General features: G+C 47.7%; 2 protein-coding genes across 2 annotated transcripts in view; both read right to left on the bottom strand.

The window, feature by feature from the left end:
• LOC142259013 (uncharacterized) overlaps window positions 1-24064 on the bottom strand; it is a 90180-nt gene that overhangs the window by 5900 nt on the left and 60216 nt on the right. The window lies entirely within an intron of this gene.
• On the bottom strand, window positions 486-3310 carry LOC142259019 (zinc finger protein 667-like). The gene is made up of 2 exons (XM_075331556.1): window positions 2936-3310; window positions 486-2852 (listed from the first exon to the last, which is right to left on the bottom strand). The coding sequence occupies exons 1-2, from the start codon at window positions 3066-3068 to the stop codon at window positions 2704-2706; spliced, it is 282 nt and encodes a 93-aa protein (XP_075187671.1). The 5' UTR covers window positions 3069-3310; the 3' UTR covers window positions 486-2703.

Genomic DNA, 24064 nt, shown 5'->3' with positions numbered 1-24064 from the left:
ACCAGCATTCACTCCTCTCACTTTCAACTCCAAACTCTATTTGACCACTGTTCCTGCCTCCAGGACTGTGAACTCCTCAGTGGGTGGGGCCAACCGCCTGGCTCCACCCCACCTGGTGTGGACATCAGCCCCTGGAGGGAGGCAACAAGGATTTTGTGTCTGACTAGTGTTACTGTCTGGGGGTGGGGGGGTGTTTGTGTCTTACCTGTGACGACCTGGCTAGTCCAGGGCTCCACAAACACCACAACAGTTCACAGTAATAATGCACAACAACCACCCGTAAGTCTGGATCACAACACCTCACCAGACCAGAATAGATAACCTATAGATTGCATTAATGGAATAGCCAAGCCAGCTTATACAGGAGGGGAGAGAATGATACTGGCTTCCCGCAGCATTTGATCAAATACACTAACTAGGAACCCAGCAGAGGTTAACTCTTGCTAGCCTGCCTAAATCTGTGCTTTGATGCCTGTGTCTCCCTGCACTGCTCACAGACATCAGAGAAGTTAGCAGGCAGAGTGTAGTTTCCACAGATCCTGACACCGCCTTGACAGTGGAATAACCTGCAAAGATCTCTGTGACATTGATCCATAACATAGACAATTTTAAAGAGGTTTTTTTCCAAGACGAAAATAAAATAGTTAAAGACAGATGGTGGAAATTTAACGGGGATGTCCAGGACTGTAATGTTGATGACCTATTCTTAGGCTTTGTAACCAAAGCAGGTAGCAGGGTCTTGCTGTCTGTGCAGATAAACATTTGGGCTCCAATTCATCAAGACCGGCTATGTACACTGAAAAATGACATTAGGGACTGGAGAGAGATTTCTGGCATAGGGAACACCGCAATTGTTACGAATTAGAGAAGCGGTGGCATCACACCCTTGTTCTGGCCATTTTGACAAAGCTGGTTAAAAGTGGCATGAACAGACACACACACACACCACACACACACACACACACACACACACACACACACACACACACACACCAGAGCTCTTCTGCTCAAAACTCCTGCAATTGAGACATTTGGTCACATGACGTGGTGTCAAAAACGTCCTTAAACAGTCCTATAATTGGCATATAAACACTGGGGCCACTAGAAGAATGGGAGCCCTCTGAAATTGCCCAGTTTACTCTCCCTTTCCCCTAATGCCAGTCCTGCATGCCAGCCTGTGTCCTGTTCAGTTCATTTAGACTTCTGCAATTAAAAGACCTTTGGTTACATCATGCCACATGACTTTGAAGTCATTGTGACGCCCTGACCAAATCAGGTTGTCACAGAGGACTGCATCCATCTTCCAGGTGCAGGACTCCCTCCTCCTTGGCCTTCCAACACAAAACCCCACACACAGGTATCCAACACCAGCCATCAAACCCTAGTCACCCCCCAGGACAATAGGGACACACCAGTGGGCGGGGCCAGGCAGATGGTGATGCCTACCTAGGGGTTCTGAGGTGTCAGGGGAGGGAAACACACAGAACAGTGCTAGACAGTTGAAGTGAGAGGACGGTGAAGTGGTGCTAAGGGGTTGGAGCCTCGGACTACTGGACTACTTAACCTGACTAGGTTAGGTGGCAGACGGCAGAGCAGGGACACATGCGACGCAGATCCGGTCGAGGGAGACCTTAAATAGACCGGGGCAGGGTTGTAGCCCGCCGGTACGGACAGCAGAAATCCGGTCCAGAGGCCGTGCTCAGTCGGGGTACCTGGACCCTGGAGTGAGGACAGCTTCAAGCACCTTTCTAATTAACCAGCAGGGGACAAGATTCCAAGTCTTGTCCTACCGTCAGCCCAGATAGAGCGAGACGGAAGCCCAACGAGGGGGATAGGGCTTCTGCAAGTGCCTGTTACGATCCCACGGGTCAGTTCTCGCAGGCCACAGCTCCCACAGAAAAGACACAGGGAGTAGACTTCCCAGTTTCATGCGGACTAGTCAACACACAAGACACAAACCAAAAGTACAGGAGGAAGGGCCCCTGTTTTGTGAACCGGTGTGCAGGACCCGAGCACACCCCTCCGGAGGCTACCGGCAGTTGGTTTACTATCTGGACTCTGTGTGACTTTATTCAAACAGTGAGTACACTCGTATCATCTGGTCCAACCCCGCAGACTGTGCCCCATCACTCCATCCCACCAACATCTGGGCCCCGGGACAACAACTCCCCTACCCGTGGAGGGGATACCATCCTGCTGCCCCGCTCCATCAGCCCCGGGCACGCCCATACCAAGGTAGCGGCGGTGTCACCAACAATCACCACAACACATGGGTGGCGTCACTGACAAACCTCCCCTGTTCACTTGCGGACGACGGACTGCTGCGCGCGCCCGGGTCCGGCTGCCACTAGACCCACATCAACCGCCCGGATCCGAGCGTCTCGAGCAGCCCCCCTCCTGCTGAAAGTTAACATCATCAAAGGTCCTTAAGTAATCAACCATAGAATACAACTGATGGGGTCCCTAAGAGACTGGACTGGGGTTCCTAAAAATAGCGCAGTTTGACTTCTCTTGACGCTGGTCCTGACTGTAACTAGGGCTTATTTTCAGGGAAACAGGGTATTCATGAACCCTCTGCTGGTCTTTGAGTTGCCACCATAACAACATAGAGAAGACACTAGAAACAAACAGCAGAGGAAGCAGAAGCAAAGAAAATACAGCGGAAAAATAAACAGAGCAGAAAGTCTAAAAATGTAAACAAAATTAGTGCAGAAAATACATGAGTAGATATCTCTTACTGGATAGAACTGGAGGAGACACATCCTGAGGAACATCGGGATCTTCTTGTTTACAGTCCTGTGGGAGAAGAGGACGGGGACATCTCTCTGGTGTTGTCCTCTTACTGGATAGAACTGGAGGAGACACATACAGGGACTGAATTCATTCATTACATACAGATAATTATAGGCCGTGTGTATTTAGTCCTGTCTATTACCTGGTGATGTGAGGGGCCGGGGATCCTCCATCATGACGTCCTTGTACAGATCTTTGTGTCCTTCTAAATACTCCCACTCCTCCATGGAGAAATAGACGGTGACGTCCTGACACCTTATAGGAACCTGACACATACAATGATACCGTCACCCCCCAATCTCTTCATAGCGTTACTGTATAATGTCCCAGCATTCCCAGCAGTGTCACCTCTCCAGTCAGCAGCTCAATCATCTTGTAGGTGAGTTCTAGGATCTTCTGGTCATTGATGTCCTCATGTATCGGGGGCTGAGGTGGAGGCCCCGTGATTGGGCTCAGGGGTCTTCCCCATCCCTCAGACACAGGGGCCTGACAGCGCTCACTAGAGGTCTTCTTCACTACTGTGTAATCCTGGTTATGGAGAGACACAGTAATAAATCTCACTCCAGACATTTCCAGAGTCCTCACCTCTCCAGTTCTGTCCATCTGTTATTCCCATAGATAAGAATGATGTAATGTGACGTCATCAGAATCTCTCACCTCTCCAGTAAGCCGGAAGAGGATCTCTAGGGTGAGGTGTAATAGCCTCTCCGCCATCTTGTCCCTGTCCATATCCATCCTTCACGGGGCAATCAGGAGAATTCTCTTCTATAGAAGATCTCCACTGAGAGGATCCGATATTGTAGGGACCTGAATGGGGAGAAGATGACGATGTAACATCATAAAGAATCCGCTGGAATAATACAATTACTGGAGAGAATAAGGGGGAACATATAATGAGAACATTCTGGGTAACATTAAACTGAATGGGGACAGAAAGGGGCCGAGGACCGAGGGCAGAAAGGAGCCAAGGACTGAGGGCAGAAAGTGGCCGAGGACTGAGGGCAGAAAGGGACCATGGACTGAGGGCAGAAAGGGGCCATGGACTGAGGGCAGAAAGGGGCCGAGGACTGAGGGCAGAAAGGGGCCGAGGACTGAGGGCAGAAAGGAGCCATGGACTGAGGGAAGAAAGGGGCCGAGGACTGAGGGCAGAAAGGGGCCGAGGACTGAGGGCAGAAAGGGGACGAGGACTGAGGGCAGAAAGGGGCCATGGACTGAGGGCAGAAAGGGGCCGAGGACTGAGGGCAGAAAGGGGCCGAGGACTGAGGGCAGAAAGGGGCCGAGGACTGAGGGCAGAAAGGGGCCGAGGACTGAGGGCAGACGGGTTTCCTCACTTCCGGCCTCTCATAGTTGGGGTGTTTGTATCTATCAGAAGAAAAGGAATAAAAACCTCCCGATTCATAGAAATCAGCGAGAGAAAGACTCCAAGAAAGTCTCAGAGCTGAAGGGGTTAATGCTGCCTGCCCAGGTAATGGGGAATCTCCACATACCTCCACCTGCAGAGCCGCACACTAGATATATGGCTGCTCTGTGCCTACAGGACCTGTGATGATGTCACATGGAGGGGAGGAGTCTGGGGTCACATGATCAGCTCCTCAGTGTAGTCCTATATTGTCGGGCACACATTGGATGAGGCGCGGTGTCAGTGGACGGGTATAGTAAACCACTGTTGCGTATGTATGTGACCCCTGTTGCGTATGTATGTGACCCTTTCAAATTCATTTCAATCTTTGCTAAATTGAATTCTTTATTGATAAGTTCAGGTGAGGAGAAGGGACTTTAGAAGAAAAACATTTGGACCTGATCAGTCTCGATCACAAGTCGCTGAAATGTGTGTATGACATACAGTACAGACCAAAGTTTGGACACACCTTCTCATTCAAAGAGTTTTCTTTATTTTCATGACTCTGAAAATTGTAGATTCACATTGAAGGCATCAAAACTATGAATTAACACATGTGGAATGAAATACTTAAGAAAAAAGTGTGAAACAACTGAAAATATGTCTTATATTCTAGGTTCTTCAAAGTAGCCACCTTTTGCTTTGATTACTGCTTTGCACACTCTTGGCATTCTCTTGATGAACTTCAAGAGGTAGTCACCGGAAATGGGTTTTTTTTTCACTTCACAGGTGTGCCCTCTCAGGTTTAATAAGTGGGATTTCTTGCCTTATAAATGGGGTTGGGACCATCAGTTGTGTTGTGCAGAAGTCTGGTGGATACACAGCTGATAGTCCTACTGAATAGACTGTTAGAATTTGTATTATGGCAAGAAAAAAGCAGCTAAGTCAAGAAAAACAAGTGGCCATCATTACTTTAAGAAATGAAGGTCAGTCAGTCAAAAAAATTGGGAAAACTTTGAAAGTGTCCCCAAGTGCAGTGGCAAAAACCATCAAACGCTACAAAGAAACTGGCTCACATGAGGACCGCCCCAGGAAAGGAAGACCAAGAGTCACCTCTGCTGCAGAGGATAAGTTTATCCGAGTCACCAGCCTCAGAAATCGCAGGTTAACAGCAGCTCAGATTAGAGACCAGGTCAATGCCACACAGAGTTCTAGTAGCAGACACATCTCTAGAACAACTGTTAAAAGGAGACTTTGTGCAGCAGCCTTCATGGTAAAATAGCTGCTAGGAAACCACTGCTAAGGACAGGCCACAAGCAGAAGAGACTTGTTTGGCCTAAAGAACACAAGGAATGGACATTAGACCAGTGAAAATCTGTGCTTTGGTCTGATGAGTCCAAATTTGTGATCTTTTGATCCAACCACTATGTCTTTGTGCGACGCAGAAAATGTGAACGGATGGACTCTACATGCCTGGTTCCCACCGTGAAGCATGGAGGAGGAGGTGTGGGGGTTATTTTGCTGGTGACACTGCTGTGGATTTATTCAAAATTGAAGGCATACTGAACCAGCATGGCTACCACAGCATTTTGCAGCGGCATGCTATTCCATCCGGTTTGCGTTTAGCTGGACCATCATTTATTTTTTTAACAGGAAAATGACCCCAAACATCCCTCCAGGCTGTGTAAGGGCTATTTGACTAAGAAGGAGAGTGATGGGGTGCTACGCCAGATGACATGGTCTCCACAGTCACCAGACCTGAACCCAATCAAAATGGTTTGGGGTGAGCTGGACCGCAGAGTGAAGGCAAAAGGGCCAACAAATGCTAAGCATCTCTGGGAACTCCTTCAAAATTGTTGGAAAACCATTTCCGGTGACTACCTCTTGAAGCTCATCAAGAGAATGCCAAGAGTATGGAAAGAAGTAATCAAAGCAAAAGGTGGCTACTTTAAACAGGGCAGCGCAGCCATGGAAAGCGAATTCAGACGTAACGGGGGAGAGATCAGGTGTATGCCGCGCTATCACCAGAAAATTAGATGTTGATTATTTCATCTCTTTATGCTTTTATTCAGGTTGGTGCGTTTCAGAGAACTCTGTCTCCTTCATCAGGACATCAAGGAAAAATCAACAGTCTACTACAGAGAAAAGAACCTATATATATACATACAGATACGTCAGAGGATCGGCCACTGTATTTCAAATACTGGCGGGACAATCGACTTATCAAATAAGCGGCAACAAGATTTAAAGCATAATGTATTAAAAGATGATTTAAAAGTCCTGGAAGTAACAAATATCGCAACAATATAGAAATTATAAAACAAAAAGCAAAAAGAGAAAAAGAGAAAAAGAATAATGCAAAAATATTTCTTAGAAATATAACAGAATGCTGAGAGTCTAGAACTGTGGGATTTACTGGGGATCGTAGTAATGCACCGGCTGGAGGCTCTATCCACAGCCCTATATAGGGGATCATGATAAACAATGGGAAGAGAAGAAAGGTCATGGTATTTATTGTGTTAAAAAATGGGGGGGTCTATTGAAAAAATAAATTGATGATGATATTACAGAGATAGAAAAAAAATAAATAAAAATAATGAAAAACTTTGAATCTCACAATCGTGTATTATTTATCAAAGGGAAAAAGGAGAAAACTGAAGAAAAATAAAAAATTGCGTGTGTATAGTGACGGGTTGTGCAAAAGTTGATATGCAGTGCGAATGTTCAGAGACCGCGAGCAGGAAAGTCCTTATGGGTAAGAAGTGTTTAGAGCTTTCATATAGTAGTGCAGACATAATATACAGTGTGTGTGTGCAGAGATCGCGTGCGGCAATCGTACATATGAGGTTAATGTACTAGGAGTTAATATAAGCAAAAAAAGCAATATGTGTGAAAACTAACATTTTTTTTGTATAAGGGCCCTAAACAGACCCAGTTAGAAGCCATGGAGGTCGTGGTCCTCCTGCGGGTTTTAATGTTGTGCAAATGACGCCGCTCAGGAAGCAATGAAGAAAAATCCATGGAAGAATGTAATTGATGAACATTTCTTCAGTTTTAAAAACAAAAGGAATGTTGAAACAATGAATTTTAATTGAATTATATAATATTAGTTATTTGTGGGGAGTGTTGTTGTGCAATATATATTTTTATTCCTTAGTATAGGGATTCTAGCTGTGAAGGTTCAGAAAGTGAGTGCCAGAGCAAAGCATGAGTGCGCATGCGTGAGGGGTAACAGGAGTTGAGGTCCGTGGGAGAGAACCACACCGCACATGCGTGGCGGTTAAAAGAGTTCAGACCGTGGGAATTACCTCACTGCGTCTGCGCAGATTACGGAAAGTTCACAAGCTTCAAACGAGAAGCCCTCCCGCATGACTACAGTGCGAAGGACAGTGCCGGAATAACCACAAACAGGACCCCATAATCACGCACCCCATCCCTCAATTAGAAACAAGAATCATTAACATCAATCATATACAATGTATAGTTATATAAATGTATAAATATAAACATTATGAAAATGAAAAAATTTTAAAAGTCGGGACCTGAATTAAGATAATATAAAATTATCATAATATAAATAAATAAAATAAAACCAAGAAATCTATTAAATTGAATAAAAATATATTGATAAAATAATATTAATAACACAGATCTGTCATCTCATTTACACCTATAGGCTTCAAAGTATTTCATTTGTATATCTAGAATGTTTCTTTTGTACTTAACACCTCCACTCTATTAGGGGTATTAGGAGGGATCTGTTCAATGGGGTCACCCTTAAAGCCATATTTTTATTATGAACTACCGTACAATGCCTAGAGAGTCTGTGTAGTAAAAAAACAGTTTTAATATTCTGCCTGTGGGAATGAAGTCTGTTGTGGAGTGTCTGAGAGGTCCTGCCCACATACTGTTTATTACACTCGCATTCTCTCAGGTATACAATAAAATAAGACTGACATCTGAGATGGCCCTCATCTGGGGTGCAGTATTCCTCTTGGATACTGAGGAGGTCATCACCGGTAAACCACCATAACACATCTAACACATAACACGGGAGCTCTTTCACTGGGACTAGGCCAGGGTAGGTGCCGGGGGTGGCCATCACAGGTATGGGACCTCCTACCCACTAGTTCAGCAACCCAGGAGGCAGGTCACCTTCAGGTGAAGTTAGGAGCCATCTCACACAAAAGTCAGTTAGTGCCAGGTTGACACCTAGGAAGGGGGTCGAGGAGGCATCAGACAGAGACATCAGGAAAAGAAGACAGAATAGAAAGGGGCCCACAGTCCAGAGCTGGAGGCTCGACCCGGGTTCTTAGGTAGAAGGGGAATCCCAGGGTTCACGAGGAGTGCAGCAACCACCCGTGACCCATTCCACAGTCCATAAGTTGGGGTGGAGGGAAGACCACTGGAAAGGACACACAGAAGGAAACACCCGCCTTGACTTCCTAACTATCCTGGATTGGCTTGAGACCATAACAACAGAGCACGGCACTGCAAAGGCGGTGTAATCTCAGTGAGTAAAGAACTTTGACTGCAACCTCTGTGCCGTCCCATCACTGCCGGCGCTCCCATCATCACACCCCTGCGCCATAGGCAATTACTACTCCCAACATCCTCCTAAGCTCTGCCTGTGGAGAGCTGTACCATCCGAGCTGCATGATCCTCCGCACCAGAGAAGACCTCCCGCAGCGGCGGCTAATACTTGGCCGCATACCACAGATGTCGTCACAAATACAAACTCCACACCCCATCTCCACTATTATTGACACCACTGGGGTCATGGAACCGGGCACGGCCGCTGTGACATCCAAAACCAATACCGACCCGGTGACGAGTAATCCCCAAGACCCCGTGGGCACGCCATACCCATGGAACTTCTCAACCTGCTGGGGGCTACAATATTTCTCAGGGTAAGGGCCCTTCTAAAAGTGTTACCCAGATGAGTAGGCATAACATCTTTTAAAATAGGATCTTTTAATAACATGTTCCAATGTTTTTCCAAAATTTTCTAATAAAAACACTGTCATTACTGTATGTGGTAATGAAATTTGGCATGAAATCATGGGAATTACTGGATTCAAAAGCAGCAGTTCTGAGTAGAGTTGAGCACGGTTCGTGGTTCTCCAGTTCGCGGCTCGAGTAATTTTGGGGGCTGTTCTAGATCGAACTAGAACTCGAGCTTTTTGCTAAAGCTCGATAGTTCTAGATACGTTCGAGAACGGTTCTAGCAGCAAAAAGACAAGCTAATTACTAGCTGGCTTTCCGCTGTAATAGTGTAAGTCACTCTGTGACTCACACTATTATGAAATTTCAGTGTATAGTGTGCGGGAACAGCGCATTCAGATCACTGCTGCTGGGATAATGGCCATTTTTTTTTTTTTCTTGTCTTCCTTCCCTATGCGCGCGCGTGTAGTGGGGCGGGCCAGCATGTCAGCCAATCCCAGACACACACACAGCTAAGTGGACTTTTAGCCAGAGAAGCAACGGCATGTGTGATAGGATGTCCATGTCACATGTCCCTGCATTATAAAAACGGACATTTTCCTCCAGTACGCCATTATCTGCCTTCTGCGTCTTGGTGTCAGTCACCGCTGGCGTAGCTCCTGTCTCCGATACTGCTGTGTACGCTCTATACACAGCGCTATACAGAATAGGGATAGAAGTTTCTTTCAGCCCTTCTAAGGGCTAATACCGGCAGGGTCAGAGCCATAGGTGACAGTCAGGGCCGTGAAAACAGATTTTAACAGCTACAGATAAGAGCGTCTGTGTAGCTAAGATCAGGGATTTCCTCGCTGCATTTCCCCATTAGGAGGGATAGAAAGGGAGGCTTCCATTCCATTTCTACCCAGACCCACAACCCTGCCACTGTACCCTCCTGCCCTTTGCACACTCAAACTCATTGTTACTAAGCCATTATACTAGCAAACACTGAGGAAACTTAGTGGCATCCTAAACGTGGCTGTTGGACTTCTGTATTGTCCCACTAGTGCAAAGATATTTGCAGCACGTCTGCCTGCATTGCACACTCAAACTCATTGTTACTAAGCCATTATACTAGCAAACACTGAAGAAACTTAGTGGCATCCTAAACGTGGCTGTTGGACTTCTGTATTGTCCCACTAGTGCAAAGATATTTGCAGCACATCTGCCTGCATTGCACACTCAAACTCATTGTTACTAAGCCATTATACTAGCAAACACTGAGGAAACTTAGTGGCATCCTAATCGTGACTGTTGGACTTCTGTATTGTCCCACTAGTGCAAAGATATTTGCAGCACGTCTGCCTGCATTGCACACTCAAACTCATTGTTACTAAGCCATTATACTAGCAAACACTGAGGAAACTTAGTGGCATCCTAATCGTGACTGTTGGACTTCTGTATTGTCCCACTAGTGCAAAGATATTTTCAGCACGTCTGCCTGCATTGCACACTCAAGCTCATTTGTTACTAAGCCATTATACTAGCAAACACTGAGGAAACTTAGTGGCATCCTAAACGTGGCTGTTGGACTTCTGTATTGTCCCACTAGTGCAAAGATATTTGCAGCACGTCTGCTTGCATTGCACACTCAAACTCATTCTTACTAAGCCATTATACTAGCAAACATTGAGGAAACTTAATGGCATCCTAAACGTGGCTGTTAGACTTCTGTATTGTCCCACTAGTGCAAAGCTATTTGCAGCACCTCTGCATTGCACACTCAAACTCATTGTTACTAAGCCATTATACTAGCAAACTATGCTGCCAGTTTAAGGGCCGTAGTTGCATTGTCAGGGATAATTATTGTTGTTTATTCTGCTGTTAATAAAGCTAGACCACCGCTGCAATCTACACCACCTCTCAATTTTTACTACCACATTTTAAGTGCACAATCTTGTCGCAATCAAAATGAGTGGCAAAATGACAGATGCTGGTGGAAAGGGGAAGAGGCGTGTTGGAAAAGGAAAAAAAGGGTTTGTCCGTGGGGAAGGTGGCAAAGCTCCATTAACATCTGCTGAAGATAGACCATCTTCCAGCAAAAGTAAGATGTCTACTACTTACCGTGGACAATCCGATGTGCTCACTTTTTTACGGACACGAACAAGTGGAACAAAGGTAGATGATGGCCAAAAAAGGAAAATGCTTGAATGGATCTCAAGTGGTCCAACAAGTGCCCTCTCCGCCACCTCAACTACCGCATCCAAAAAACACGAGTCCTCTGAGTTGTCAGCCCAATCACACTTGCATTCTCCCAGCTCTGAAGTCTCCATCCGCCCTGCACAGTATGGTGGAACTGAGATGGCTGAGTCTGCAGAGCTGTTCAGTCACACTATAGCCTGGGAATCAGAAGTCTGCTCCCAAGCTACAGTGAGTACAGACCAGGAAATGGTCTGCAGTGATGCCCAGAACCTTTGTGACTCTGATTCAGGCCGTGAGGACCAAGTTTCTGAGCATAATGTTGACCCTTTTTCACAAACTGTAACACCTGTTGTTATAGACAATGAGGAACATACTGATGATGATGAGACGCAGATACCAGATTGGGATGATAACTTAAATATTCGGTCAGGGCAAGAAGAGGCTCGGTCTGAGGGTGAGGGGAGTGCAAACACAACAATTGATGAGGAAGTTCTAGATCCCACCTACTGTCAACCCACAGTCAGGCACTCGAGGAGGTCAACAGAGGCGGTGGAGGAGGATGCAACCGACGACGAAGTTACCTTGTGCCTTCCTGGACAGAGTCGGAGCACTGGTAGCACGTCTACAACTGCATCCTCAGCCACCACTCTGCCTCTGAGCACTAGTCGGGGGGGCTCAGCAGGTTGCATGCCCTCTAAGCCTTGCCTAGCCTGGTCCTTTTTTGACATAGCAAAAGATCGCCCAAATTATGTGATCTGTAAAATTTGTCGTGATTCTGTTAGTAGAGGGCAAAACCTCAGCAGTTAGACAACTTCTTCCATGAATCGTCACATGAATAAATATCATATGTCCCAGTGGGAAGCTCACCGTGCTGCAATGCGGCCTAGCGGAGCGAACCATCCACCGCCTGCCCCTTCCAGTGCATCTGGGCGCTCTTCATCTTCTAGGACTGTGGGGACAGCTGTCACACCTGGTTTTCCACCCACAACTTACACCACTGTAACCGCAACAGGCAGTTTGCTTGGTAGGTCGTCATTGGTTTGGAAGGGGAAACAAGTACGTGTGTACAGCTCTCTCTGACATCGATAGCAGCAACGTTGGATGAAGGCAACATCATGTCTACGCCTGCACTTTCCTCACAAAGCTGCATTTTTCCAGGGACACCCTACTCAACACCGTCTACACACAGCAGCCAGATCTCTGTCCCTCAGATGTGGACAAGTAAAAGGCCATTTCCTGTGACCAATGAAAAAGCTAAGAGGTTGACTTTATCCCTCTGTAAGCTCTTGGCTACCGAAATGCTGCCTTTCCGCCTGGTGGACACACAGGATTTTAGAGACCTTATGTCTGTCGCTGTGCCCCAGTACCAGATGCCCAGTTGCCACTACTTCTCTAAGAAAGGTGTGCCCGCGCTACACCAGCATGTCACACACAACATCACCGCTTCCTTGAGAAACTCTGTGTGTGAATGGGTGCATTTCACCACCGATACTTGGACCAGTAAGCATGGACAGGGACGTTACATGTCGCTGACTGGGCACTGGGTAACTATGGTGATAGATGGTGAAGGGTCTGCTGCACAAGTCTTGCCGTCCCCATGACTTGTGTGTCAATCCTCTGTCTGTCCAAGTTCCGCCACTGCTTCTGCCTCCTCCACCTCATCTGGGTCCTCCACCTCCACCCCAAGCCTGCCTGGTCAGGCCACCAGCGTTCTCACTGCGCAGGAGGAATCACGCACCCCTCATTACTATGCTGGCAGCAGAGCGCAACGGCATCAGGCGGTCTTTAGCTTGACATGTCTTGAAAATAGGAGTCACACAGCGACTGAGTTGTGGGCAGCTCTGGAGACTGAGTTTAATAAATGGTTGTCTCCACTCAACCTGCAGCCTGGTAAGGCCGTGTGCGACGATGCTGCAAACCTGGGTGCGGCCCTTCGCCTGGGCAAGGTGACACACGTGCCTTGTATGGCTCACGTGTTGAACCTTGTTGTCCAGCAATTTTTAACACACTATCCCGGCCTAGATGGCCTTCTGACCAGGGCACGAAAACTGTCTGCTCACTTCCGCCGTTCAACCGCCGCAGCTGAGCGACTTGCATCGCTCCAGAAGTCTTTCGGCCTGCCGGTTCATCGCCTGAAATGCGATGTGGCGACACGCTGGAATTCAACTCTCCACATGTTACAGCGACTGTGGCAGCACCGCCGAGCCCTGGTGCAATACGTCATGACGTATAGCCTTGGCCAACGAGATGCAGAGGTTGGACAGATCACCCTGATGGAGTGGTCTCAGATCAAGGACCTATGCACCCTTCTGCACAGTTTCGACATGGCGACGAATATGTTTAGCGCTGACAATGCCATTATCAGCATGACAATTCCAGTCATTTACATGCTGGAGCACACGCTAAACACTATTCGGACTCAGGGGGTGGGACAACAGGAAGGGGAGGAACTACAGGAGGATTCATATGCGCAAGGGACAACAACATCACCAAGGTCCAGACGTTCATCATCAGCAACGCGGCAGGCATGGGACCATGGGGGACAGGGATCAACAAGGGCGCATGGTAGCAGGCGAAATGTTGAGGAAGGTGCAGGAGAACATGAAGAAATGGAGGACGAACTGTCCATGGACATGGAAGACTCAGCAGATGAGGGAGACCTTGGTCAAATTTCAGTTGAAAGAGGTTGGGGGGAGATGTCAGAGGAAGAAAGAACGGTTAGCACCTCTATGCCACAAACACAGCGTGGATTTGGTCCGCATGGCTGCGCAAGACACATGAGCGCCTTCTTGCTGCACTACCTCCAACATGACCCTCGTATTGTCAAAATTAGAAGTGATGATGACTACTGGCTTGCCACACTATTAGATCCCCGGTACAAGTCCAAATTTTGTGACATAATTCCAGCCATAGAAAGGGACGCACGTATGCAGGAGTATCAGCAGAAGCTGTTACTCGATCTTAGCTCGGCTTTTCCACCAAACAACTGTGCAGGTGCACGGAGTGAATCTCCCAGTTGTAACTTGACAAACATGGGACGGTCTCGTCATCTTCAACAGTCTACCCGTACCAGTAGCACCGTATCTGGTGCTGGTAACAGCAATTTTATGGAATCTTTTCATAATTTTTTTAGACCGTCCTTTGCAAGGCCACCAGAGACAACAAGTCTGACACATAGTCAATGGCTGGAGAGGATGATACAGGAGTATCTCAAAATGAACATCGATGCCATGACTTTGCAAATGGAGCCTTGCTCATTTTAGGCTTCAAATCTTGAAAAATGGCCAGAGCTCTCAACTTACGCCTTGGAGATTTTGTCATGTCCAGCTGCCAGCGTTGTCTCTGAACGTGTCTTCAGTGCTGCTGGGTGTGTGCTGACAGATAAGCGCACGCGTCTGTCCAGTGACAATGTGGACAGACTAACGTTCATCAAAATGAACAAGTCATGGATCCAGAAGGAATTTACTACCCCTGTGTCATCCTGGGGAGAGTAAATGCTTGTTGATTTGGAATGTGCTTGATGCAAATCAAAACATCCTGTTTGCAACTAGGGCACAAGTGCTGCCACTGATGGGGTGTCTGTGTGGCCCAATTTTTGGAAAAAAGGGAGACTCCACTTGGAGTAACCCTTGCTTACATTGTTTTTAAAAATGATCCAAGATGAACAGAGCTGGGATCAGGAAAGACTTTGCTGCCTACCCCGGTGTCATCCTGGGTACGGTTAAGTATGGCGTATTTTTGAATGTGCTTGATGCAAATCTACCTGTGAAATGTACAACTAGGGCACAACTGCTGCCACTGAAGGGGTGAGTGTGTGTGGGGCCCAATTTTTGGAAAAAAAGGGAGACTCCGCTTGGAGTAACCCTTGCTTGCTGTGTTTTTTAAAAGGAGCCAAGATGAACAAGTCATGGTTCAGCAAAGACTTTGCTACCTACCCCGGGGTCATCCTGGGAACGGTTAAGTATGGCGTATTTTTGAATGTACTTGATGCAGATCTAGCTGTGAAGTGTTCAACTGGGGCACAAGTGCTGCCACTGATGGGGTGTCTGTGTGGCCCAATTTTTGGAAAAAAGTTAGACTCCGCTTTGAGTAACCCTTGCTTACATTGTTTTTAAAAATGATCCAAGATGCACAGCGCTGGGATCTGGAAAGATGTTGCTACCTACCCCGGTGTCATCCTGGGGACGGTTAAGTATGGCGTATTTTAGAATGTGCTTGATGCAAATCTACCTGTGAAATGTACAACTGAGGCACAACTGCTGCCACTGATGGGGTGTCTGTGTGGCCCAATTTTTGGAAAAAAGGGAGACTCCACTTGGAGTAACCCTTGCTTACATTGTTTTTAAAAATGATCCAAGATGCACAGCGCTGGGATCTGGAAAGACTTAGCTACCTACCCCGGTGTCATCCTGGGGACGGTTAAGTATGGCGTATTTTTGAATGTGCTTGATGCAAATCTAGCTGTGAAGTGTACAACTGGGGTACAACTGCTGCCACTGAAGGGGTGGGTGTGTGTGTGGCCCAATTTTTGGAAAAATGTGAGACTCCGCTTGGAGTAACCCTTGCTTGCTGTGTTTTTTAAAAGGAGTCAAGATGAACAAGTCATGGTTCAGCAAAGACTTTGCTACCTACCCCGGTGTCATCCTGGGGACGGTTAAGGATCGCGTATTTTTGAATGTGCTTAATGCAAATCTAGCTGTGAAGTGTACAACTGGGGCACAACTGCTGCCACTGAAGGGGTGGGTGTGTGTGGAGACTTGGAGTCACCTTGCGGTGTTTTACATGATTTTAGAAGGGCATGCCATGCCTATATCTGTGTCTCCTCCTCTTTCTCCTCGTCCAGCTATTTAGTTTTTGCATGAGTATTTGTCCTTGTCACTTTCCCATGTGTTTGTGTTGTGTTGTGAGTTGTTTGTCACCTTTTGGACACCTTTGAGGGTGTTTTCTAGGTGTTTTTATGTGTTTGTGATTGCCTGCCATTGTTTCCTATGCGGTTCGAGTTCGGTTTGTCGAACGTTCGCCGAACCGAACTCGAACGAGACCTCCGTTCGACGAACCGAACTCGAGTCGAACTACGGCCGGTTCGCTCATCTCTAGTTCTGATTGTAAATTACCTTGGCTTATCTGTTACCTTACCTTGTAAGACCCTATTCTGCTCTTCTATCCACAGTATTTCCTACGTACACTGTGATGGTCAGGCACAGACTGAGTGAGTCGAGTGATGAGCGGTGAATGAATTCAGATGAGGTCACAGAAGACACCTGAAGTCAAGTTACCTGCGGTTACAAGTGGAGGACCGTGGGAATCTCCAGCTGTGGCCGCGGCTAACCTAAGTGACGACACCACTGATCGCTGATCAGTCTCTGCATGAACCTCATAGCGGATAGTCATGTGGCATGATCACACGCTGTGACTTTACATGTAGCAGAGCTTGAATCGTCGTGGGACCTCGTGTGGATTATGTTGGACCTGCACAGGTGTTTTGGGGATTAATAAAGTGGTAAAAGGGGGTATCCACTACATACACATCATGCACCCATGGCTCCACTACATACACATCATAAACAAACGGCTCTGCTACATACACATCATGCACCCACAGCTCCACTATATACACAGCTCCGCTACGTAGACATCGTACACACATAGCACTGCTCCGTACTCATCGTACACATGCGGCTCTGCTCCATATACGTCATACACACATTTTCAGCGACTTGTGTTCAAGACCGATCAGATCCAAACGTCTTTATTTTAAAGTCGCTCAACAAATCTTCTCCTCACCTGAACTTATCAATAAGGAATTTAATTTAGCAAAGATTGAAATAAGAGTGTGAAGGGGTCACATACATACGCAACAGGGGTCACATACATACGCAACAGGGGTTAACTATAACCATCCACTGACACCGCACCTCATCCAGTGTGTGCACGCCAATATAGGACTACACTGAGGAGCTGATCATGTGACCCTGACTCCTCCCCTCCATGTGACATCATCACAGGTCCTGGAAGCACAGAGCAGCCATTAGTGATGGGCAGTCCGGCTCTTTTTGATGAGCCGGCTCATTCGGCTCGGCTCACCAAAAAGAATCGGCTCTTTCGGCTCAAAAAACGGCTCTTTTTTTAAAAAAAAACCCTCTGCTACACCTTGTGATGATACAGAACCTCCCCTGTACATTGGGAACCTCATTCTACACCCTTGTATGTATCTAGTGAAGCAGTAAAAACAGTGTTTAGCATTATTGTTTCCGTTTCCTCAGATTGTCAGCTCTTCTGGACAGGGCCCTCGCTCCTCTTTTATGTGGTGTTTTTTGTACATGTCCTTTCTACATTAGTCAGTGCTCTGACATGTGTCGCTCCTACAAAAGATTATAATTCCTGAAAATAAAGGCGAGTTGCAATTACTGTGCTGCCTGTCACTATATGTGCAACACACACACACTGTACATACTGAACACAAAGGACACACATACATACACACATTGTACACACATACTGTACGCACACCAAAATATGGAAGCATAGGATACTGAATAGCAAGATCAGTTTATTTCAACACAACCTGGAACAGAAATGTTTAAATGCTAACATAGCATGGGTCCAACTTCTGCTGGTGGTGCACAGCACTACAAATCCCAGCAAGTGGAACACAATATGGCAATGCAACACCAGTTACATACCAACTTTTTTAACAGTGACAATAAATGTCATTGAGGTAGTATTGCACATAAAACAAATGTATAGAGGTTGTGTGCAGATGTCAGATCTATTTACATCTAAAAATACCAGGATTTGTTAACAGAAATAGACAAAAAGTCTTAACTGCGAGAATTGTGACACCACAACGCCACAGACACATGCATATAGAGGCTAATGAATATGTTGTATGTAGTCACCAAACTAGTAAAAAAATGTCAATTGTGGTCACAAAAAAAAAATAACACACACACACACATACATGCACAGACACACACATGCACACATGCACAGACACACACACACACACACACACACACATGCACAGACACTCTCACACACACACACACACACATGCACAGACACACACACAGACACTCACACACACACACACACACACACACACATGCACAGACACTCTCACACACACATGCACAGACACACACACAGACACTCACACACACACACACACACACACACACACACACACACACACACACACACACACACACACACAGCAGCTTCTACTAAACATTGAAGGAATGGAGACATGGCTTATTATCAATGATTTTCTCTTTTTTTATGCCAAAAAGAAAACCTTACAGGGTTAAATGAACATGTCAGGGGTCATCTGTTCTGTGCACACACTGGACAATAAGTGCTGACTTCTATTACTAACTCTATACAATGATTGAAGCTGTATACACTTCTTTACATATGTTTGGTCTAAAATGCTATTACTTACCCAACAACTGGTCAGGTCTTTACTGTAGTGGTCCTGAACCCTGGCTAATACCTAGAGAAGATGATCATTGCTATCAGCAAACAAGCTGAGCCCCTCTCCTCCTACACATTACCATATGTGCCAGTCGAGGTCAGAAAACTTAACCCTAGCACATCATTCCCTGGTACTCAATTGTGCCCACTGAACTAAAGCTGGGTTTACACACTGCAACATCTCAAACGACATCGCTGTAACGTCACCGGTTTTGTGACGCAATAGCGATGTTGTTTGCGATGTTGCAGTGTGTGAAACCTATCAGCGACCCGGCCCCTGCTGTGAAGTTGTAATCGTTACAAATCGTTCAGGACCATTCCTAGGTCCTTTGTTTCCCGCTGTGCAGCATGAAGTTTCAGTGTGTGAAAGACTTTGCAGCGACTTTGTTAGCAACTTCCCTTTCAAAAGGCTGCTTATCAACGTCCCCAACAACCAGCTAGGTCGCTCTGCAGGTCCGGATCGCTGTTGCGTTGTTGGCCAGGTTTGCCTGTTTGACAGCTCACCAGAGACTTAGCAGAGACTTAGGGAGGTCGCTGTTACGTCACAAAACCGGTGACGTTACAGCGATGTCCTTTGCGATGTTGCAGTGTGTAAACCCAGCTTAATAAGGAAGAACCACTATGTGTGTACAGCTTTAAGTGTCAGCTCCTGCCCAGAGCTTGTATTTACTTTACTCTTCTCCATATCTCCTGCTTCCCCCTGAAGCAGAGAAAAAAAAAAAAGAAAAAGCGCTCTTTATGGCTCCTTCACTTTGATGATTCCGCTCATATGGTTCACTTCAAAGAGCAGGCTCAAAGAATCGGCTCCGCGAAGGACACATCACTAGCAGCCATATATCTAGTGTGCGGCTCTGCAGGTGGAGGTGTGTGGAGATTCCCCATTACTGGGCTCAGGCAGCATTAACCCCTTCAGCTCTGAGACTTTCTTGGAGTTTTTCTTTCGCTGATTTCTATGAATCGTGAGGTTTTTGTTCCTTTTCCTCTGATAGATACAATCGCCCCAACTATGAGAGGCCGGAAGTGAGGAAACCCGTCTGCCCTCAGTCCTCGGCCCCTTTCTGCCCTCAGTCCTCGGCCCCTTTCTTCCCTCAGTCCTCGGCCCCTTTCTGCCCTCAGTCCTCGGCCCCTTTCTGCCCTCAGTCCTCGGCCCCTTTCTTCCCTCAGTCCTCGGCCCCTTTCTGCCCTCAGTCCTCGGCCCCTTTCTGCCCTCAGTCCTCGGCCCCTTTCTGCCCTCAGTCCTCGGCCCCTTTCTTCCCTCAGTCCTCGGCCCCTTTCTGCCCTCAGTCCTCGGCCCCTTTCTGCCCTCAGTCCTCGGCCCCTTTCTGCCCTCAGTCCTCGGCCCCTTTCTGCCCTCAGTCCTCGGCCCCTTTCTGCCCTCGGCCCCTTTCTGGCCCCTTTCCACCCTCGGTCCTCGGCCCCTTTCCACCCTCGGTCCTCGGCCCCTTTCCGCCCTCGGTCCTCGGCCCCTTTCCGCCCCCGGTCCTCGACCCCTTTCCGCCCTCGTTCCTCTGCCCCTTTCCGCCCTCGGTCCCATTCCACCCTCGGTCCTCGGCCCCTTTCCACCCTCGGTCCTCGGCCCCTTTCCACCCTCGGTCCTCGGCCCCTTTCTGCCCTCAGTCCTCGGCCCCTTTCTTCCCTCAGTCCTCGGCCCCTTTCTGCCCTCAGTCCTCGGCCCCTTTCTGCCCTCAGTCCTCGGCCCCTTTCTGCCCTCAGTCCTCGGCCCCTTTCTGCCCTCAGTCCTCGGCCCCTTTCTGCCCTCAGTCCTCGGCCCCTTTCTGCCCTCGGCCCCTTTCTGGCCCCTTTCCACCCTCGGTCCTCGGCCCCTTTCCACCCTCGGTCCTCGGCCCCTTTCCGCCCTCGGTCCTCGGCCCCTTTCCGCCCTCGGTCCTCGGCCCCTTTCCGCCCTCGTTCCTCTGCCCCTTTCCGCCCTCGGTCCCATTCCACCCTCGGTCCTCGGCCCCTTTCCACCCTCGGTCCTCGGCCCCTTTCCGCCGCCGGTCCTCGACCCCTTTCCGCCCTCGTTCCTCTGCCCCTTTCCGCCCTCGGTCCCATTCCACCCTCGGTCCTCGGCCCCTTTCAACCCTCGGTTCTCGGCCCCTTTCCATCCTCGGTTCTCGGCCCCTTTCCACCCTCGGTTCTCGGCCCCTTTCCACCCTCGGTCCTCGGCCCCTTTCCTCCCTCAGTCCTCGGCCCCTTTCCGTCCTCGGTCCTCGGCCCCTTTCCGTCCTCGGTCCTCAGCCCCTTTCCGCCCTCGGTCCTCGGCCACTTTCTGCCCTCGGTCCTCAGCCACTTTCTGCCCTCGGACCTGTGAGGAAAGAGTTAACCTTTTCCACTGACTTAGAAAAATAATAGAAATTCATTCTCCCTGGCAAGACCAAACCAGACTTATTTGCGTAATAAACTGTGAGACCAACTTCAAGGACACAGAATGTTTTGACTTAGAAATGACTGACAAACATCTTGTTATGGGAATAAGAACGCAACAGTTTATTATGGGAGCATAAGTCATTATGTTAATTTCTCTTGCTGGGAATATGTAATTCACGCCTTTAATGAATATGTATGCTGCATAGTTACGCCCTAATCAAATCTGTATAACCTTGTAATGTAAACAAAATAATACAGTTTCTTTTTGGGAGCCGCACGTCTCCTAGCCTTTACGTGTATAACGGTGTCTGCCTGTTTTCATTGAAGGCTAAAGGGAGGGCAGAGGGGGGTCACCGGTACCCTCTCTGCATTCGGACATCGCTGGCAACAGCTGTGACCGTTAGGTCAACCTAACATTATCTGGCGCCCGAAAAGCAGGGACCCGTGTTTGTAATCCCAGGACGCAGTGGACTGTCTTGCCAAGCCGAGGAGGAGGTGACCAGACGTGGGGACCAGAAACACCTGGCCAGGTAAGAGTTGAACCTTATTCTTCTCTTTATGCTCCCCATCTCTGTTCAGTTCCTTCCTCAACGCGCAAAAGGTGCACTGTGAGTAGATACTGGGTTATTGGCGGGTTTCTACTGAACTCTGAGAGAGCCTTGCCAGCTGATGTTTTCTGTGCCTTGTTTGGTTGTTTGCTTGTTCGTTTCTCTGTGTTTCTCTGCCTCTCCGTGTGTCGCGTGTCTGCTCTCCTGCGCTTTACTTCTGTGCTGTTGTTCTTGTTGGTTGTCATAGATTCCATACATCAGTGAGTGTTGAAAGGGAATAGTGTACCTGCTCTGTTCAATGGATGTGATATTCACTGCCCTAGTGTTAGTGGGAATAGCCCTGTTTGCCATTGCCATCGGATATAGAGTGTACCTGTGGTACAAGAAGGGCAACCCAGCGCCATTCAACATTCTCAGCCCCCTCTGAACAGTTAGGACACCACCTTTCAGTAGGAATACAGATTAAGAGTCAGTCTCTGGGTACTTCCAGGAAAGGTGGTTCTAGACCTCACCTTAGGTAGGAATACAAAAGGAGTTAGTCTCTGAGTATCTCCAGGATAGGTAGGTTTAGTCCAAAGGACGTTCAAGGGTCTAAAAGCTGAAGAAGATAGACGAAGAATGGGACAAGGAATATCAAAAGACAGAAGAGCTGGATGCACCCTGCAACATCTCATTACGTGTTATCATGGCAAGAGGACAGCCAGTCAGTCCAAGGAAGTTTTCAAGACATTTGGATTGAAGGGAAAGGATCAATTGGACCCCAACAAATGGAATACAATAACAGCTACTAGAGCAGGAGTGATAGCAGATAAATCATGGACTAAACTGATCAGAACTCTTTCTGACATGGCAAAAACAGCCCACGATCAAGGTTGGATATACCATGAAGAATCAGACACATGGGAAGAAGCTGGGAAGCAAGCTAATAAGGATCACCAGCCTCCTCCGTACCTGTCAGCTACTCCTGGAACGACTCCAAAAATAGCAGGATCCCCGGAATGGACCTGCACAAACTGTAGCCAACAAAATCCGGACTGGAGTGAAAAATGCCTAGCCTGTGGAGCTCCACAGCACAAGCTACAAGCCACAGCACCAGTGCCTCTTTATCCCGTAGTGGAAAGAAGAGTCCTGATAAGACCACCTGTTAATCCACAAAACCCAGATGCTCCTAGAGATGCAGTTCCCCGTACATATGAAGACTACGTACCCTGGACTCCAGCCGAGCAGATGGCTTTTCTGCAAAATGCTCCAGATCCAACTAGAAACCCAGTCAGTTTTTCACGTTACCTGAACCAAATACAGGTCTCCTACAGAAGCACTTGGTTGGACATGGAAGGTTTGTGTAGAGTTAAAATGTCTCCCGAACTGTATGCCAAACTCACTGCCCACCTGACAGGACATGCTCCGGACGATACCCGTAATGTGGAATCGGGCCAAGACTTCATGATAAGACTCAATCTCTTCTGCGCCCAGGAGCAAAGAACTAAGGGCACAATGGGACCAGTGCATCAAGGTCCTGTGGAGAATGTCAGCTCATTTTACTACAGATTGATGCAGTTATTCGCAGATGAAGGGCTGGACTTACAAGCGGGTGCAATACGCCGCCTGATGGTAAGATCCTTCATGGATGGAATACATGCACCTCTGGCAGAAAGATTGAAAGCGTGCTGCCCAGAATGGAGGAACATGGAAGACATAGATCTTCTAGTCAACAAAGCAAGTGGCTTAGAAACCGACGCAAAGGATAAAAGGAGCAACAAGAAAGTTGTCATAGCAGCAGTGGATGGCCAGCCAGAAGGTACAAGAAAGAAGGCACCGACCTGCTACTATTGTGGAATCAAAGGACATGTGATCAGAGACTGTAGAAAGAAGAAGAGGGACACTCAAAACCGACCCGAGAGTCAGGAGGAGAAGACTGCCTGACTTGCGGCAGCACGGGATAGGGATGCCAGAGGTCCATTTATACATGTCCCCCTTCACATTGGCAACAAGGAAATAAGAGCTTTAGTGGACTCAGGAGCCTCTCGCTCCGTACTCCCCAAGAATCTGGTGCCTGAAGGATCCATCTCCTCTGAAGCTACAGTAGTATCCGGATTTGATGGACAAGCCCAGATAATCCCAATAACACATCCACTGAAGGTGAAACTGGGACCACACATGTTCGTGTCTAAATTTTTAGTGTCACCCCTGGGTGGAGATGCTCTAGTGGGAGAAGATCTACTGTCAAGACTGCAAGCTCAGATTGTCTACAATGAAGATGGATCTGCTATCCTGCAAATTCCAGAAGATATCCCAGAAGAAATCCTGTGCACTCTCCAGATGATAGAAGATCAACCAGAATCTGAAGTTACACATGAAGTAAACACGGATCCAATACTTCTACAAGTTCCTGCAAAACTCTGGTCCACATCAAAAACTG

This window comes from Anomaloglossus baeobatrachus, assembly GCF_048569485.1.
Source record: "Anomaloglossus baeobatrachus isolate aAnoBae1 chromosome 5 unlocalized genomic scaffold, aAnoBae1.hap1 SUPER_5_unloc_22, whole genome shotgun sequence".
Lineage (NCBI taxonomy): Eukaryota > Metazoa > Chordata > Amphibia > Anura > Aromobatidae > Anomaloglossus > Anomaloglossus baeobatrachus.
This window is presented reverse-complemented; position numbering and strand designations above follow the sequence as displayed.